This window comes from Rhagoletis zephyria, unplaced genomic scaffold (genome assembly GCF_001687245.7).
Source record: "Rhagoletis zephyria isolate East Lansing unplaced genomic scaffold, Rhagoletis_zephyria_1.1 Rzeph_scaffold_03500, whole genome shotgun sequence".
In the NCBI taxonomy this organism is placed as follows: Eukaryota; Metazoa; Arthropoda; class Insecta; order Diptera; family Tephritidae; genus Rhagoletis; species Rhagoletis zephyria.
The window spans coordinates 39,157-59,754 of NW_016160583.1; the positions used below are offsets into that span (position 1 = coordinate 39,157).

Genomic DNA, 20,598 nt, shown 5'->3' on the forward strand with positions numbered 1-20,598 from the left:
AGCAATTACGCTCATTTAAATCAAAGTGTATCGTGCGCATCAGACGTGCCCGCACGCCCAATAAATTGTGTCACCAGCAGCGACATCAACACCAAAGTATCTCGAAGTGCAACAAACGTGCGCACGCAAGTGACCAATCGAAACCAAAAAATCGTAAACCCCAATCAAAGCCACAACCAAAGTCTAGATATTGTAAATACAGTCGCCGCTGCTGCCATCAACGACACAAGCGCCGTTACAGCCGTCAAAATGCGTGAAGTGAACGGTCAGTTGCGCGGTCTGCTCAAAAAACCGAATCGTCCGCCGCCGGCGCGTAAAAATCGTGTCGTCTTCGATGAGACACGCAACGAATTCTTCGAGGCGGATTATATTATTTTGATACGTGAGGATTGCGCCTACGATGAGGAGGACGAGGAGCCGTGCACGTGCGGCGAACACGAATTGGTGCGTTTGTGCTGTGAGGAGGGCTGCCAATGTAATTACTCCGCTACGGTGGCTGCGGGCGTTGGAGGCGGGGGAGGTGGTGTTGGTGGGCCCGGCGATGAAACACGCACACCGCAGGTAAGTCGGGACGGCAATGAATTTACTTGTATCATTTATGTGTTATGTTGTGTACTTACTTACTATGTTTGTATATACATACATAGAAGGGTTTATTGAGCAATCATTTTTGGTTGGATCTAATCGAGACAAATCCCGAAGAAACCGTATAACAAATATTTTCACTTAGATCCAAAATCTATAAGGCGACGGTACAAGGGGCTATTGGCATTCCGATGAGTGACATTATCGTAAATTTGACATTTTACGAAAAATCGCTTAAAATTATTTATATCAGAGATCAGAAATAACAGTTTTTTCTCGGGAAGTGAATTAATATTAACCTTAAGGGCCGTTTGTTCAATGTCCGGTTAACACATATTCCAATTTTTTTCGAGCCCCCTAACTTCCAATTTTTCTCTATATGTATAATAAATAGTACCCCAGAAATGCTAACTTAATAGTTTCGTTCCCCGCCCCTCTCCTCCTCCCCTAAATTTCATTCTGGCTGCGCTCATGCCGGTAGATTACTTTTAATAATCAAATTTAGTTTGCAGTGTAACTTTGTTCTGTTGCATAGTTGAAATGAGTTAGGGCCTTTCTGCATACATACATATATTAAGGTATCTATGAATAGGGATGCAGGGATTCATCATTTGATTAAATAGATCGATTATTTTTGTTCAATTTACGATTTAATTGTATTGTAATTTTGTGTTTCATTAATCGATTATTAATCGATTACTTGTAAAATAATTGTAAAAATATATTCAAGAAATATGAATTCTCTAGTTGTCTAAAACCCTTCCATCGAACATACTATTTTTGCTAGTTGCATTAACTTCACTCGACCCGAGATTCAAAAAAGTGCTTTTAAATGATCCGTTAGCATTGGCGAAATAAAATAACGTGCGCAGATGATCTTGTATCACTAGAATCAGTAGAAAATAAGTTCGATCTTTGGGCCCCTCACAAATCTCTTGTATTCAAACGAAGGCCAAAAGATGATGATTTGGGTCACCCACAAGGTTTTTATTTAAATTGTCAAGCCCTATAACTAAAGCGGAATATCATCGACGCTTGGATGGAAATGAAAACTGTTTACTCAAAACTTTACGGACTTTCGAAAAAATACTAAGGGTATTCATCTAAACGCTTAAATACCTCGTAACCACGTAAATCTACTTAATTTTGTATGAAAATCCGGTTTATTTCGAGGTTTACACAATTACGAGGCATTTACGCGTTTAGATGAATACCCTTACTGTCATCTAGTTGGTGCATCGGTGCCTGCTGAGCGCCTTTTTTCAAAAGCTGGTGCTACAGCCACCGAGAAATTGATTATTCAAAGCTTTTGTTTTTGCAAATTTGGTTAAATAATAAGTACAATAGCCGCTAAAAATACTCGTTTTAATGTATTTAATGCTAATTAACAAGATAATTCGAATTTTTTATGGAAAAGTGATTTTGTGCATACCCAATGTAAAAAAGTGCCTTTTAAAATTCGATTAATCGATTATTTTTCAATGTTTGCAATTAATTGCAATTATGATTAGTTAATCGATTATTTTATTTTTTTTTTGCCATCCCTATCTATGAACATACTAGCTGTATATTCTAGAATCTGTCAATTTTGAGTTAAAAGAGGTTCGTAGCCCGATAGATGGCATTAATTCTACAATGTCTTTTACATTCCATACAAATAAAAATAGTACCTACATATAAATTTTTTTAATGACGTAACGATACCAATTGGAAACAAAACTCTATACCAGTGACGATTGGAGAGAGCTTTTTCTTTGTAAAATGTGTAGAAAACTTTGAAAAGCTTCTCTGGCTTTTGGTCGTAGCTGCACTTGTAGTAAAACCTTTCCATAAGATATTTACTTTGCCTTTCATCCATGGTACTTAGGTTGGCATTGAAAACGAGCAAAATCAGATGAACACCACACCCACCTCCCATATAATGGTATTTTCGAAAAATGCAAATACTACGATATTTCTACGAATACTGGATCCAAATTGTTGAAAGGTGGAATGTGAATTAGAATTTTGGCATAAAATAAGACAGTTGTGAAATTTATGGGCATGGCTCTGCCCACTTATGCCTACATATGTATTTCTCGGTTTATTAATTTGTGCCAAGCTCGGTGCAGTTAGGAACCGCTTTATCGATTTCCACCAATCTTGGTCCAATTACTTCAATATATCATACCGTATTATCGAATCTGTTTCAAATCGGGAAAAACATTTTAGCTTTTATATCACGCAGTTTACTCACGATATTTAATACGTATCCCAGGTAGTTAAAGCTCGGTTCAAAAATTTCTGGTGCTTAGGTTATGAAAATATAAGTCACCAAACCTGTACTCCAGTTTAGAGCCGCAGGCGTAGAACTTCTTAAATCGTTTAATCGTTACTTAGGGGAAAGTACTCTTCTACATATACATATATACATATGTATGTATGTATATTATAGGATAACGATTTGTTTTAATAGATGTTGTAAAAAAATTCCACACATTCGAAGCAAACATAAACTCAGTTTAACTGCAATTACACACAATACCCTACAGACGATTATTTGATCAGACCCCCAACGATTTGAGGTATTAAGATTAGATTTCGTTTTTTGCCTTTTAGGATTCCAAGCTTACACACAAATGAGCAATTAATTTATTTGTACGTTTCCAGAAAAAGTCATTCACGTTTATTTGCACTTAATTGGCTTAGGGGCCCACATACATGTGTACATAATTGGTGGAATCTGTTTGTGTTGCTGAAGAGTAACTACTATTTATGTATAGGTATTTAATGATACACTTTGTTGCTATTTATATTTGTATGTATGTATATGAACAACATCACGTAAATACTTACATACTTATACAAAGTGTACTACCTGGGCCCTATTGCACCAACGAATTATCATTAGCATTTTAGCAGATTATCGAACTTGCGCAAAGTTTTGTGTTTTACCAACATGATAAGGAAAAGCACTCAAATGAGTGTTGATAAGTAAAATATCACTCAAAATCATAGATAAGCGTTGCACCAAAATTTGAAATGCTTAGCGAAAAGGCTTTAGCGGATAAGTGATAAGTTATGCAAATTATCAAAATTTATTAGCATTTCGTTGCACCAAAAATTTGTATATATCACTTATCATCTTTCATTTTGCTAACTTTAGCATTATTTTGCTAAAAGTAATTTTACCTATCATACAAGTGATAAGTTACATCTATTCAGTCTGAATGAATTTATTTATTTATTTATTGTAAAAGGATAATACAACTATACCTTAACAATCTAAAACTTAAGCTCTAACACGTGATTCGATAAAATATTGACACAAAAAATGCTCCGATTCGAACTATTAAATTTATTAGAGGAGGAAAATCTGCAAATAATAAAAGGCGTGTCATAAAAGAAAAAATCAGCTACAGTATAGATTTTGATGTAGTAGAAAATTTCGGCTATCTCGTAGCCAAATTGAAGAAATTTTATTAAAAATTGGAGCGGACCTACAATATAACATGGGTGTAATAATGGCTTAAGTCCGCTACAGCAATTATTATTGACTCTGCACTAATTAGGTCATCATGGAATTGGTCAAATGCATGGGGTTCACAAATTAGCGGTATGTACAATAATCCATCGAGTGGCAAATGCCCTGATAAACAAATTGATGGATGAAACTATTTGTTGGCGGGAATTTACGAAAAATATTGCCACAAAATTTTTCAACATTGGTGAATTTCCTTAAGACGCAGGGAACATTGATGGAACTATGATTTGTTAACCGGTACGGAAATCATTTAATTAATGCAATGTGGTTTTTGCGTTTTTATTACTGAGTTATTTTGGAAAGATCCAAATAAATAATCCTTAATTTAGAAAAATTTAGTTATTTATGTAAACATACATAGTCAATACGGACTTACTTTTTTCCTTAATAATTTTTAAGACAGCTAATATATTGGCTGTGCTTTGTGCGCGCGACATAGTAAGAAAAAAAGATAAATTGAAAATGTTTATCAAATCGCACATGGGTTTGCTAAGCTTTCGTTTTCCATTGAGAAACGGTAATCATTTTAGCTAAGCACATTATTGGAAAAGTTCTCTATTTGAAAAGCAAAATAAATTGGCTGTGCAATCGTTATCAAATCGACTTATCCAAAAAACATGTCAGTTATTCATTTTTTTTTTTAATTGATAAGTTTTTTATGATAAGTATAAGGTGCAACACTTATCAACTTTACTTTTCAATAAAAAGGCTTATCCAAAAGTTGTAAAGTGATAAATGATAAGTCATTGGTGCAATTGGGCCCTGGATATATTAATGTGCACAGATAAAAGCATTTCGCTTCAGTCCATGACATATCTGTTATTCAATGCCTGCGCAATCAATTAAACGTCGTCGGCTTAATACCGTCCCTATTTGTCAGCATAAAGTACCTACATCCTGGCAACATATAAAAAGTTTTCGCGTATTGGGACACGCGTCGGTTTTGACAGTTATAGTAACTTTGAATTAGTGAAGGACTGCAACAATAATGTCCACATGGAGATCAAACGAAGAATAACTTTTGCCAATAGGTGCAACATTGGACTCGCCAAGCAATTGAAAAGCAGAACCCTCGCTCGATGTCTCTCATCAAACCCTTTCTTTTATATCTTTAATGTAATCATCGAGTATGTAATCCGTTAGTTTTAAGCAGAAGAAAACAGAAACTAGAGTCATTTGGTTTGTAGCGTGATAACTTGTCTGGATAACTTGGGATGGACACCACTTTTTCCTCCACTCATGCCCGTAGTATGTTATTTCGGCGGTTTGCCTCTCTCAGGACAATTCGGCGACTGTCTCCCACCTCAACACAGCTTTTCCAAAGACATTAGTCTAATGTAAAAAAATTGTTAATTATGGCAACTAGTTATCTTTAAAAGCTTTCGTTGGTTTTTCGAAAGGTCTGCCAATGAGAAGGTCTTAGCTATGCTCTTGGTCTTTTAGGATTTTTTTTTTTAATTTAGTATATAAAAATATTTAATTTTTTTTTCTTTTTTAAAAATCAAAACGAAAAAGTGAAAGCTAATTAAATTTAAAGAAGAAAAAAACTATGTGAATAAAACAATAAAGTTCTAAAAATTAATTGCAATTAAAAAACATTTTCCGTTTACAACAATAAGTTTGAAAAATTAAAATAGAACAAAATTAAAAATGAAAAAACTTAATTCAAATATTTTTTTTGATTTTAAAAAGTAAAAACTGAATATAAAAAGCGAGTTAAGGTAAAAAAGAAAGAAATAAACTAGATTAAAAAAGGAAACAAAATAAAATAATTTATAAAAATTACATGAACTCAAAAAAATACTTTTCTAAAAAACTGGTAAAGAAGCTTAAATGAAATTTAAAATATATATATATATTTATTAAATTTTTAAAAGAAAATGTATTGAATTGAAAAGGATACAAAATCCGCTGCCCGATTATTCGAAGCCGGGATCTCTCGAATGGCGCACCGGTCTTTTGCAGCGCGAGCAAAATGATATACACACATATCGCAAACCTACATCTAAAGTGCGATGAACTCAAAAAATGTTTGGGCGATTTTTTTTTTCATAAATCGATTCATAGCACTTACATCCAATTAATGAAAATATTTTTTCTTCATGATTATATATATTAACTAAAAAACTACTGTTTTACCTGTTTTTTGTATTAATTGCATTGAATCTGTACGATCCGCAAGTTGTTAAATTTCCCTCTATGAATTTCGAGTTAGCTTACTTTAGATCTAGGTGCGAGATAGTACTTATGTACATAAATAAGTTTATCTCCATTTGGAACACGCTCAGGTGTTTCTGGTCAAAAGAGCTTTTCCCCATGAAACTTTGTCACGGAGCTTTTTCTGTAAGACTTTCATACCAGAATAAGCAAAGTCATTCAAACTTTCTTGCCTACTGTCTTTCAGTTGTCTTACAAACGACTCGCAACTATCTTAGCCAGAATTTTCTTTTGAATTAAATTTTTAGTCTCAATATGATTAGGCTGGGAGTCTGGAAGAGAATCCTCGGCAAATGACCGATCTAAGAGCGATCACTCTATCGTGTGATAGTCTTTCAGACCTTTTACTAAAATTTATTTGGACAAATTGAAAAAAAAAGTGTGAAATTTTAAGAAAAAGTAATTGCTTAGTTTGTATTTATATGGTCCATTATCTATATCGCTATATGTAGATCAGTAATGATATGAAAACGTTATCGACAGCTAACTCTATCGATAAATTGATAAATTTGTTGATGGTTATATCGATGTGTTGATAGTGCTATCGATAAATATATCGATAATACTTCGAATTCGAGCATTTTTAATGTTTCCCAATCACACCCAAGTCACGTGACTGCTAATTACACTAATAATCCTCAATCCTTTTATCAATTTTTGGTGAAATAAAATTTCCATGCACTATTTTGTGCAACTTTAATGCTCATCATCATCGTCTTATATACGTTTTACAAATTACAAGAATCTTCCTGTTACATATGCATATGCAAAGAAAATCTATTCGAGAGGCAGTGCGTACTTCTCAACATCAAATATTCGTTATGCATAATTTATGAGCGTAAAATATCGATTAGCATTTCTTCGTTCGCTTAGCATATTTATAGCTTCATGCAAGATTCGCTTAGATACTAAATCACCAAATTATAAAGCGATAAGTATTTAATATCTATAGTAGTATTAGTGGGTGAATTTAATGTTGAAATTTAAAGCGAACTTGCCAAGTAAATGTTTGTCACAGTAGAATTACTTAGTCACACCATAAAATAAGTGTTCGAAAAATTGGCTAATGGATAAAACCAATTGAACGATTTCTAATAATTAATCATACAATAAAGGACAAAAATTTCATATTCCATACATACATCTCTAGCATACATCAATTCTCATTAATTTATTGCATTTAAATTTAGAAACTCCAATCGCACAATTTCACAGTATTTTTCCACACTTGACACGCATTTATTGGCTTTGACATAGAAAAGGCCTTCTGACGACCTTCCAAGTTAGAATAGCATAAAATGAGAAACGAATTATATGAAAAAATCGAATGTTCTCTTTTTTGTGTTAGGTGGAAGTGGAAAATATTTCCATTACTAAAGCTTGGTTGCCTTGAGAATGGAAACAGCAGTGAAATCCTTGAAGCCAACATGCCAACGGTTATGCGAGTTAACTACATACATACATACATACATAAACGTGCACAAAATACGTACTACAGGGCGTATACGTGCTCGACTTGGTTTTTTTTTTTGCGCGTTCTCCCTCTCACTCCTCGTACTTTATTACCAAATCATCAATCAGAGCGTTTATTTAAAAGCAATTAAATTATTGCATTAATACATATAAAGTGAAGGTGGTGTTTTTTTTTTTTGAAAATTTAAGAGGAGAGAATACAGTGGCTCAAACAAATACCACGCATTTATTATTATTATTTTCTTATATTTAAATAAATTTTTTTTTAATTTTTTTTTTGTTATTTTTCTATAAAAATACCGTCCAAGCTTTAACCAAAAACATATAAATCACAGTTTCAAATTTTATAAAAAAATGTAGGAAAATTCAATAAATTTGCCTTAAAATTTCAACTTTTTAATCTGAATCTTTAGAATTTTTTGCGTATGCAGTTTTATAGCCCATATAATTTTAGTGCAATGAAGTGTAATTTCTTTCTTTCTGTTTAGAATTCTTTTTTGGAGACTGTGTTTGCGTTTTTCTTTATATAACGAGTGCACTTTACAAAAACTGGCGTTGATTTTTTGAAATTTTGTTGCTAACGGTCTCCCGCATTTAATATCAAAATTCATGCTTATATGGAGAAAAGTGCCACCAAAGTCACCAAAAAAAAATAAAATAAATTCTCAAAAATCAACGGGATTTTTAGCCATTTAAAGTTTGCACTTAATTAGACTAGAATTGTATGCGCTATAAAATTCCATACCCAAAAATGTTCTAAAGATTCAGTTGAAAATTTGACATTTTGATGAAAATTTGCTGAATTTTCATAAATTTTGTATAAAATGTGAATTGGTGATATATATAGTTTTGGTTAAAGCTTGGACAGTATTTTTATAGAAACATAACAAAAAAAAATTAGCTGGAAAAACCTTAAGAATATTTAAAAAAATTAACACGTGTTCATTTGTTTGAGTCACTGTGTTTACATGTGTATTTGGGCGTTGGTGGAATACGCAGACTGAATGAGTGGGGTATATTTTGAAGTAAAATGAATAGGTTTATTCAGCGACCGTATCAGTTTTGCATTTGATAATAAAAAGCAAGGAATTTTAATTAACTTTTGACTTTTATTATTTTGAGCTATTTAGAGATACCCATAATTTGCCTAATATTTGCCTGAGCAGAAAATAGTCGACAATGTTTGCTTTTTATTTTTTCAGGCTTGCACACAGGGCCATAGTTTAGTCAAAAGTGGTCAAAAGTCAAGTATTGAATTTGATGCAAATCATTTTATTTATGAAGAAGTTTTATATTAAGTAGTGCAACCTTAAAGATAAAAAATAGTCAAAAGTGAGAAATTGCAAATTTTACTGTGCTTAGAGAATTCTTAATCTTACCCATTAAAATATTAGATACAATAAGCTAAGGAATCCTAATAGTAGTGAGTGATCAGTTTAAAATAAATTCAACAAATTAAAAAAAGTGTTCATTGGCTCCACCAATTTGAATATTTTAATTCTTAGTTTGGTTTCACAATCATAATAATATCTAGATCGCACGCCAATTGGTTACGCCATTATGCATTTTTTAAATTTAATAATAGTTTCGTAATCAGCGACCCCAGAAACTCCGAGTGACAAATTACAAGCCAATCCGTTAAGATTTTGAATTTTGACCAGTTTTGATCGCTTCCTGGCCCATAGTACATTGATAAAAATCAAAGTTACGATTTGATTGTTACGTCTTTTTGTAGACAGTGTAACCAAATACTAGACTTTTAAAGTATCTATCAAAAACCAGGGGTAGGCTAAATTGCTTCTAGAAACATTACTTTCATACATACTACATATGTACTTGGGTGTGCAAGATTTTTGGACTTACAATTTTTCGGGATTCTTCGTGTTATAATTGTTGAGATTTTTTCAATTACTTAAACAATGCTTTTTGGTATGTTTATACCACTATGATCAGACCCATAAACAGCTATGCGTCAGTGGTGTGGTGTGGCAATCAATAGCGTGGGAAATCTGGTTGCTAAACTTCAAAGAACTAACTAAGCGTCACTTTGCGAGGATGAGGCGTTGGAATACTTTTTGTGCATCTGCTCCGCCTTTGCAAGAATTATGAATAAGGAATTTGGCAGCGATGTGTTGAGAGACGAACACTGAGCTCTTTGACACCCAAATATCTGAAATATATATCCTAGTATGCCGATTGTTTAAAGAATTTGAAGTAAACTTGCGTTCTCGTTATCTGGCATATTTTCTCAAGAAAACTAATGGTTTATGATTTTACAAAGAAGCCACAGCCGCAAGTTAGTCTTTTCACTTTATTATTTTTTTTTTGTTTTTTAGTTTTTTGTTGCATGCATAGTATGTATTTACAAATATATGTATGTATGGAGGTATGACTATACATATGTAGTCATATAAACTTACATGCATATGTACGTGAGAATATGTTTTTCTACGAAAGTTCTAAGTTCCAAAAAGTTACAAATTTATGTTTTTAGGTAAATCGTGCTTTGTCACAAAACAAAATACAATTTTCGCTGTAATAACCTATTTGCTGTGTGCCATTTAGAAATGTGTGGTGAATGTCTGTATTTGTGTGTGTTACAAACGATGTAAAAGAGTATTAACAATACTGGGTAACAGGGAAGAAAACGCCTTGTATATAAATACATATGTACATATGAATGCATGTACATTAGGGTGCAGTAGTTTAGTTTTGAAAAACGTGTATGGCAAATTCAGATTCTACGATTAGTTCTAAGCAAAAATGATGAATAAACTATATACAAAAAAAATACGTTTGACCCTCCCCATTTTTAAAAGAAAAATTAGTGTATTATAATTTTTTTGGTCGAAATTTATTTTTCATTGTAGCAAAAACTTTTGTACATAATTTCTATTTCCTCCGATTTGTGAAGTAGTTTCTTAAATACGAAGAAAACACAAAATTTTGTAAATGAGAAATTAATTTCGTTCAGAAAAAATTATAATACACTGATTTTTCGTTTAAAAACTGCGAGGGTCAAACGTCATTTTCGGTATATGAGCAAATCCCACGAGTGGTTGCATTTTTCGACAACGACGTGTTTTTGGTCGAAAATGGTGGTTCACCTATCTTAGAAAATGCATTATCTTCGCGAAATTGTGTTTAAATGAAAACTCGAAAAAGATAGTTGCGTATGTAACGTATACGCCCCGTAGCACCATACCAATTTTTTTCATTTGGTGCGACACTAGCCTTATTACACTAGATTCGTTCGTTTTGGAAAGAAGAAACTTTTCATCGTTTAATTTTAACATTTTGAAGTAAATAACTAAAATTATTAAAATCATAAAAATCTTAAAATTTCAAAAATTACAAAACAGCTGCGACAGCTATACTGTATGCTGCCACTTTTTTAATTTCGTGGTGCGCTTTTGAAACTTCACAGATACATATGTTGTATTTGATGCCAACGTCCATTGCCTCAAACATGAACATTCTATTTGAAAACTTACCAAAGGTATAAAAAAAACAGTTATGATTTTTTCTAGTGACAACGAAAAGATGTGTAATTTTGGTACTTGTTCGCCTAAATAAACATTTTAAAGCTAATATTTTTCAAATGCTTCATATATTTTAGCTGTTTTTTTTTTTGCCGAGAGAAGGGGAGTGACAAAAAAAAAAACTCGTGGGATTTGCTTATATAGTTAGTTCGCCATTAGAATCGAACGTTGAATTCGAACATGCCATACATTTTTTTCGAAATTAAATTACTCCGCCCTAATGTATATACTTAGACGCCAGGGGGTAGAAACTTGCATGTATACATATTTACGCACATATGTGAGGGCCTAATGTTTTGAAAAATTAGAGCCACGATTCTATTGCGATTGTTCAGCTCTTTATATTAATGATATATATATATATATATATATATATATATTTATATATGTATATGTACTATTAGTATATGTATATATGTATGTATGTATGCTTGTACGAGCATTTATAGATTTTTCGAAAAAGCTTCTTGCTATCAAAAATGCACTTGAAGATTCGCTATTGCCTGACAGAGAAGTTTTTTTTTTTTTGAAATGAATTTGTATGCTTCAAAGAAGAAGAACTTGGAAGCACACCCAAATCCAACAACAAGACACATATTCCGTTCGCTACAGCTTCCGCTGGCAGAAGATTTTCACACATACGTATACATATGCATGTTTACACAAGGATGTGTGCTAAAATATAAAATAAATAGTTTACAACAGCTTGAGGAGTACATAAATCAGCAAAAAGTTCCAACCTTCTGTCAAAAATGCGCTACTTGCACTTACAGTACTCGCACATACATACATACATACATATGCATGTATGCACCCTGCAGTAAAATTTAGAGACAGTCTGACAAAGCGCTAGTTCCGAACTACATATATCAGAACTATCTCTGAACTAGTGCAAATGCTCACTATATAGCCCGGTCGAATTAGACCAAAAATAGGAGTGAAGTTGCAAAAATTCCCACCCAGCTGAAAATTGGTAGGATTGTTCAAAACACCATCATAAATAAAATCTAGAAAGTCCTCATCGATCCGATACCTGGAAAAAAAGTTACTCGGGGTCAAAGGACACAAAATCGGGTTTTCAGCAAAACGGTAAGTTTATCATAAAATTAGTTTAGACAAAAATTGTATATCAGATAATTATCTATAAAAAATTGGCTAAATACTTTTTTCCTAAGAGCCACCGTTTCCGAGATATAACGACTCAAAAAGTTGGAAGAGTTGTAATCGTCATAGTATGCACACGTTTCCCGCCACCTTTGTTGTACTTATACTTATTATGCCGATTACAACTCTTCCAACTTTTTGAATCGTTATATCTCGGAAACGGTGGCTCTTAGGAAAAAAGTATATTTGTAACCTCGAATGTCTAAATTGACCGGACTACTACTCGTACAATACGAAAGTAGCTCAGCGAGAAGACCTCCGATTCAAGCATCGTTGGTCGCGAGTTCAAATCGCGGTGGAGGCAGTTGTGAGTTTTCAAATTTAATAGATTTAAATAGTTGCGTGCAGCTTACAAATTTTTAATTTTTTTTAATAAAATATGTAACAAAAATGGAAAACAGAAAAGAAAAAAACGACAAAATATCCGAAAATCGAATCTTAAAAACGTTTTCCTAAAAACAAAAACAATTCAAAACGGAACCGGCTAAAATCTAGTTGCAAAGTAATGCACTGGGCGACAACTACCACCGCCAACGACAACGCCGTGTAAAACTCGACAGCTGAAAGCATTGCTTGGGTATTCAGCTAGAACTAGTACTCTCGGCAAAGGGTCTAGTTCTACGTTAGTTCTGAGCTAGTCAGATTTTCTGCAGGGATGCGCATGTATGTACATATATGTATATGTAAACAGCTTTTGTTCTTGCCAAGTTTGCTTGCAACAACTACCCGAACAACAGTCGAACCAAAACAAAAACCAATTATTTGTACTTAGCAAAAATTGTTGCTACTTTATTGTATGCGATACTTGCAACACTTATTCTTGTTGCCCCGGATGCTGTTTGTTTATATGTTAATGCTACATACATACATACATAAACTTATGTATATGGTTCATACTTTCAAAAGTTTGCTGCTCCTAAGGAATTTTGAGTTCAACTCAATTTACTTGCATTCAGTTGAGCTGATTGTGAGCTAACTGCAGTTGCCCAACTCCCGCAAAACGTATACACACACACATTTAAGCATACATACATATGTAAATATGTATATGTGCTATTTATTGTGAAAGGATATGCGTATAAAAACATGAGCTACCGCATAAGACCCAAAGGATAGTCTACTTAATTATGTGTGTGGGATATTTGTAGTTGGTTTGAGTGGTGTGGGCTGGGTGGAGTTGGCCTGATGATTGTTTGATAACGCGAGCTTGGTGCGCGCTATATAAATTGTGCAAACACAAATTTTGCATTTGAATAACTAATTACGTATGTATGTATTTATCAGCAGTGAATCGGTGGTTAAAGGCCAGTGCGGTATTTCTTGACTTAAAAGAGCGTGAAACTTGTGGAAATATACGCACATCTACATACTAAATGAAAACTCTCTTCTCATATGAATATATATATCTCCGTTTAAAGTACAAAACTGCGTATCGTCATCATGCAAAACCGCGTAACTGACATTTGCTGCCAAAAATTGGATTTGCTCACACAAACTATTGGCTTAATCCTTATCCATTCGTTCTAAAATGTACTAGCCAGAAATGTGATTGCTTTATAAAAAAAAGAACCATTTTGAAATATGAGTGTTTTTACTCGCTAGAAAATAATTTATTCAACCTGACATACGCAGTTTTGTACTTTAAACGACGATATGATAAATGTATTACATATTTTTTTAAGTAGAATTTAGTTTGGGTATATTATTGAAACACGGGAAAGTGAAGTTTTGGGGGCCTCTGTAAGAAGCTTTAGAGAAGCCCACATATATTTTAGGTGTGCTCGTCCTTAAGTTATTTGTTTTTGTTATTTTATGGCCTTATAACAATTATATTCAACAATTTTTATTGAGCTTGAGGCCGTTTTTAATGAACGCTGAGTCAGTGGGATCGACGGTTCGAATCCTACTGAAAGAAGTCTGATGAGGAATAGCTATCACTTCTACCATTTTTTCAAATTTTTGTTGCTTTTCCACAATAAGTTTTTCATTAAAAATGGCCTCACGCTCAATAAAAATTGTTGAATATAATTGTTATAAGGCCATAAAATAACAAAAACAAATAAATTTATTTACAGGAAAAGGAAAACCTTCAAATGGAAAGCACAAGAGCGCAAATTGCGACGGTAAAGTGCACGCCGAATACAGCAAATATCTAAAGAAAAATGGTCGGGTTGAAGTTTAAGGGAAAATTGCTAAATTTTGTATTTAAAGACCCGACGCTCGCAGAGCAGTTGCTGTCGCAGTCTTTTGCAGCAGAATTCAGAGAAACTTGCCAATAAATACAGCTAGGAGACAGCTTTGTTCTTTTACACGTTGTATCCCTGAATACTGGGCAATATTCTTATCGATATTTACAAGGAAATCCGCCCGAAACTTAGCAACCAGGCGGATGTGAAAAATTAAATAAAAAAATATCTGATTCCGTAGAATCTGTGCATTCTTCCACTATTTCTTTGTAAAGTGATAACCATTTGCCCATGTACATATGTATGTATATACAAAAATTTGCAGAATAGTTATTAATATATTTTTTGACAAAAACTTTGAAAAAGACTTACAGACTTACTACTTACCCTGCCTACTTTCAGTTCATATTTTCTATGTGGCAAAACAAAATTGTGTAATTTAAAATTTTAACAGGCTGATAAATTTATAGTAAAATTGATTGCCGCAACCGGGCATCAGTAATTTCTAGTTAAATATTTGATATCAAAACAAGGGTATTAAAATGATAAAATCGGCATTTATATAGACAAATTTTCAAATCAAATCCGAGTGGCATATGTATATGCAACCACACACATACAAACATATATATACATACATACATTATTATTTTAAAGAAAAATGGGAAACATTTTAAATTTGGCAAATATTTAGATAGATACACACATATGTACATATGCATGAATGCATGTATGTGTGTGTAAATTTTTCGAACTCTAAATATTTACAAATGCTTTTAATTTTTCCTAGAAGTAATAATATTTTTGGTAATATTATTTTATTAATTTGCATTCAGTCATTTACACATACTTTTGCACATTAGTACATATGTATGTACATACATACATATGTATGCATGAATTATTTGTCCACTCATTCGATACGCCAACTTGGATATATTTTTGTTTAGTATGCAAATTCTCCTTAAAGCTATTTTGGGAAAAAATCATTACCATTGACATTCTCATTTAGAAGCATCTGCCTGAATCAGTGATGGACACTGTATTTTATATTTGAAGTACATACCTGTTTGGATACGAAATACCTATACACTTAAATAAGTAGTAAGTAGAGATACCTAAATATTCGAGTAAACATATTATTTGATTTATTTCGTTATTTTTCAAATTTTCTCAGAATTTTTAAGGTTTTTTTACTTTTGGGATTCTTTGTGCTTTAGTTTTTGAATTTTTTTTTTTTTTAACTTTGTAGATTTCATTGGAAGTTTTTTTTATTATTTTTGACTTTTCGGGATCTTTTGTAATTTTTTCGGGAGTTTTTTTTTTGGCTTTTCGGGGCTTCTAGGCGAGATTTTCGGAACTTCTCGGAATTACTTTTGCATATGGCATTTAGTGAAGCTATGAACTGTTTGCTTCAGTGCGCAGCATTTCGTTATGTTGCAGTGCCAAAATGTTTTAAACATTTACTTAAAGTATTTCGCTCACTTAAAGTACATACATATGTATGTATTTGGTGACATGCGAGATACTTAAGTACATAGTACTTAACTATTTAATAAAGCATAAATACCTTGTATTTAATATTTAGTAGATACAATTTTGCTCATCACTGGTATGTATGGAAATGTGTTGTAGTGTTATATCATTAAAAATACATACTTACATACTCGTACATTTGTATGTACATACAATATACTACATACAATATAAACCGACTGTATGCATATTGAATATGTTCAGCAAATGAGCAAATCTGCTTTATCACATTTTGGCACGCAGAGCATCTATCGACCTTTTGACAATCCATCCTAACGATTAGTGTCACATTATGCATTTTTTTTTTATTTGTTTGCCTAGTAGGCGAATTGGCAGGTGAAATAAGCATACATACATACGCTAGTTAGGAGAGATATTTATGCTCTAAAGCTGCCTCTACTCGGTCGACGCTTATTTAAAGAGCATAAAATGTGTAAAATGTTAGACATTTTTCATAAATTCGGTGTTCAATGTGAATATGCAGAAGTAAATTTTTAGCAAATAAGAAAAAAATAATCGTGTATTTTGTAGATGCTTCTGGACTGTAAAGTGTCAAGAAAGTATTCTGATTTTTTTTTTAACATCTTTCTTGGTAAATTGGTTTGCTTCCAGAAGAAGTATCGATCCATCTTTTTCAAGGCCCAGTAATCAGCGTTTGTGCTTCTGAGTTGGACGAATGTACCAAAAGCTGATTTTTAATCGCTTCTTTTGTATGGAAAAAGGTTTAACATACAAATAGATTTTAACAATTGAGAATTTTGTCAAAAGAATTTAGCAAGATTTGACATTTTAGAGACCACATAATTAAAAAAAAAATCAAATCAGCTGCTCTACTGCTACTACCTGTTAAATATGCCTTGAGTTGAACAAAACATTTCTTGAACTATTAAAAAAAAAAAAACACATAAATTTCACAATTCTCAGACAATTAGGAAAACTTACCTACACTGAGCCAAAATGAACATGGTTTATGAATGTCGGAAAAACATCGAAAATCTTCCATTCGATGGAAATATCATGCACTCAGCGAAGCGGGTGAGGGCGATCTAGTTGAATATAAAACATTTAAGTTACATTTGGATTGAAGCCTAAAACTCTTTTAGCTGGACATTTGAATTTGAATATCTTATACTTATTTTTTTTAGAAAAATTCTCCTTTTCTCATTGAGTTGTAAGTCGCTAGAAAGTTGTTGAAATCGAAATAGCACTCAATGTAAGAGAAGGCAACACATTTCCAGGAATGCACAGAGGGCCAGAAGGCATTCAAAAGAGGCCAAAAGTCAACTTGAGAATTTAAATTTTTCATGCTAATAGCCAAAATATACAATATTTAAGGTAACTGTTAGTGAAATATTATAGCAATTGTCACAATTCATTTCGATCAAAATAGTTATATTTGAAATTTACAAGTCCACTGCATAGTAAAATTAAATTTTTTTCCAGAAAATAATAAATATTTTCATTTTGTCTTTTGTTTCTTTTTAATAAGGTGCAGTAAAATAAAAAACTAGAAAAACATCTCACAAAATAGCCGTTGCTTTGAATAATTCGACATCTTTTATTGAGTCAAGCATTCATTTTTATGAATTGTGCTCGCTGTCGTTTAGCAGTACTCTTGTGTACCAGCTCACTTCACAAAAACAAAACATGGAATCTTTTCTGCATTAAATGTACCTTAAGATAAATTTGCTCAATTTTGCACATTTTGAAATTCTTTTTTTTATATTAATTTTCTTCATTGGCCGCGTGAGCGATTTTGGCTCGATCCTTTATATGAGTTAGTCACCACCTATACAAGTAATTCAAAATTTTTAGTTTTAGTTTAGAGGAAGAATAAAACATTAATCCATACTTTAATTTTATGTTTTATTTTAAAACTGAAATTAAATTTTTTTTTTCTGAGAGAAGCATTCAATCACCATAATTTAGTGAAATTAAAAAATACGTAAAAAATAAATAAGGAAAAACGAAAACAAATAAAGTACAAAAAAAAAAATTAAAATTTGTTGTTCGTAAAAAAAAACAAAAAAAAAAACGGAAAATACTAAAAGAAATAAAATAGTGAACCCTGAACTCGCAATTGGTAAAAAAATAAAAATACATAAAAAAGGAAAAGTAAAAAAAAAAATTAATAAAAAAGCGAAGTCTAAATTCGTATTTCGTAAAAATGGCTCATTCCACGGTAATCGATACCGAATGAAACGAAAATAAACTAAAGAATATGACTGTATTATTTCTAGTAGGTAAGAGTAAATAAATCTAACTATCAAGACTGAAAGCCAAAATTCTGAAATTTATCTCAAAATCAGATATTTTTTTACTTTAGGTTGTACCATTTACAAACCCATATGAGAGGTTAATTTTTTTCAAAATTTACAAGACTGATTTTCATAGTCTATAACCTTTTTTGCATTGTTTAAACCGTCAGTGGAGAGACAAATTCGTTAGCATTGTAACGGCGTAATTTTCTAATTTTTCGGGCAAGTACTAAATATTTTATTATATATTGAAGCAAAGCATATTTTAATGTCACGCCCGTCACAAGATACACAAAATAGTTATTTTTTGAAGGAAAACACATCTTGGACAGTGTAAAAAAACTGACGAAAGTAACGCTATGACACAGGGAAATATGTGCGAATTGCTTTTAAGTATTTATATGCTTTTATTTTCGAAAAAAGAACCGATTATGTTGGTCACGCCCGTCACATGTCACACCCGTCACAATTTAAAGTTTGACAAACTTCAATAAATTCGGCCAGGGACTGCTACCGTTACTTATCAGCTAATCTGAAATGTGTCATATATCTGTTTGTGATCAGCGATGATAAAGCTAATCATAAAGATATGTTGCTCGAACGATGGGAAAACTTAAGCTATGCTGTCACGGATAAAAATATATCATTACTTCGCTTGTCAGGGCAAAAAAAGTATCTGAAACGGTTTTTTCAGGTAACGGCCTCGGTTTGACAGGTAATAGCCTCATACTATTTAAAAATAAGGTACTTTACAATTACTAAGACATACAATGGAGAAGAAGAGTCCGATCAAGGATTATCCCGTCTTTAGGTAGCAGAATCTTGTATGTGTTCGTAAAATCCAATTTTTTGAGAAATAAAGTTAGCTAATATTGTGTATTTATGTATTCATGCTCAACTTGTCACACCCGTCACAAAGTCTAGTCACACCCGTCACAGTTGAATTTGGAACATATAATCTATAATTTCCAATAGCGGCAAGCAACTTTGGCGTAAATATTGAGAATGTTTATTTAACTATACAACGAACTATTTAAAACCATAAGCAGAAGACATAATTAGCAGAAAAACTCTGATGCAAGTAACGAGTAGTTAATTTGGTTTGCGTACTCATCACACCTGTCACAGTGACTAAAATTCAGATAACTCGTTCGGATTAAATTGTTTTTGGAATTTTTATTCCAGGCATTGTTTATATCTCGGAAACCTATTACAAAATACTCGTTTTAAAGAATTTTGTATTACAGTTTAAGAATTAACCCTTAAAATGTGAGTTGAAATGTCACACCCGTCACCGTGGAATGAGACAAATATAAAATATAAAAAAATGCAAAATATAAAAAAAAATTGGTATACAAATTATTATGTAAATCAAAAGCTAAAAATAACAAAAAAATAAAAAAGTGAAGTCTAAATTCATAGTGTATCATCCTCCTTGTGGGCTTCGGAAACTACATTTTATGTAGGCTGACTACCGACGTATTTTTTATGCTGGCCGTATCGGATTTGCCATTTAGAAATTTTGAAATCTGAATTCAAATTCGTGATGAGTAAGCCCAAAAATCACAGAGTAACAAGTCTCAAGCCAATCCGATTACTTTTCAAAATATTGTCCGCCATATTGGATCCGCCATTTTGAATTTTTAAAATCTAACTTCAGATTCGTAATCACCGACCCCTATAACCCCCTGTAGCAAGTTTTAAGCCATTCCGATAAGATTTCGAATATTGGCCTCTTTTTATCGTTTGCTGGCCCATAGTGGAATGCTCGAAGATGGTAAGCCAGTAACGGAGAGCGAGTAAATAAACAAAATTTACGTACTACATATTTACATTCACTTACCCCTAAGAGAGCCAAAGTATGCTACTTATGTACGTGTTATTGACAATATAATTTTATCGATAGTATTTTCAAAGTAGTGATGTAAGTAGGTAGATACGACCATAAATAATTGCATACCTATTTATAAAAGTTTTATATAAGTAACTACATAAGCTTGTATACATACATACATTAAGCAGGAACATTAAGTCAAGTAAGTGTAAATAAAATGAAATATTTAATGACGAAGGAGATGCAAGCAAAGCAGAGCAACTGATTTCACTACAATTCA

General features: G+C 32.4%; 2 protein-coding genes across 2 annotated transcripts in view; both read left to right on the forward strand.

The window, feature by feature from the left end:
- The window catches only part of LOC108369117 (uncharacterized), a 10,671-nt gene extending 10,475 nt beyond the window's left edge, over nt 1–196 (forward strand). Inside the window, exons 4-5 of the mRNA XM_017624116.1 lie at nt 1–153; nt 188–196. The exon at nt 1–153 is cut by the window's left edge and continues 1 nt beyond it. Coding sequence (XP_017479605.1) covers nt 1–153; nt 188–196 — 162 coding nt within the window. The remainder of the gene's footprint in view (nt 154–187) is intronic.
- The window catches only part of LOC108369116 (protein grainyhead-like), a 22,967-nt gene continuing 2,533 nt past the window's right edge, over nt 165–20,598 (forward strand). The window contains exon 1 of the mRNA XM_017624115.1: nt 165–561. Within this exon, the coding sequence (XP_017479604.1) occupies nt 250–561 (312 nt within the window). The 5' untranslated portion in view covers nt 165–249. The remainder of the gene's footprint in view (nt 562–20,598) is intronic.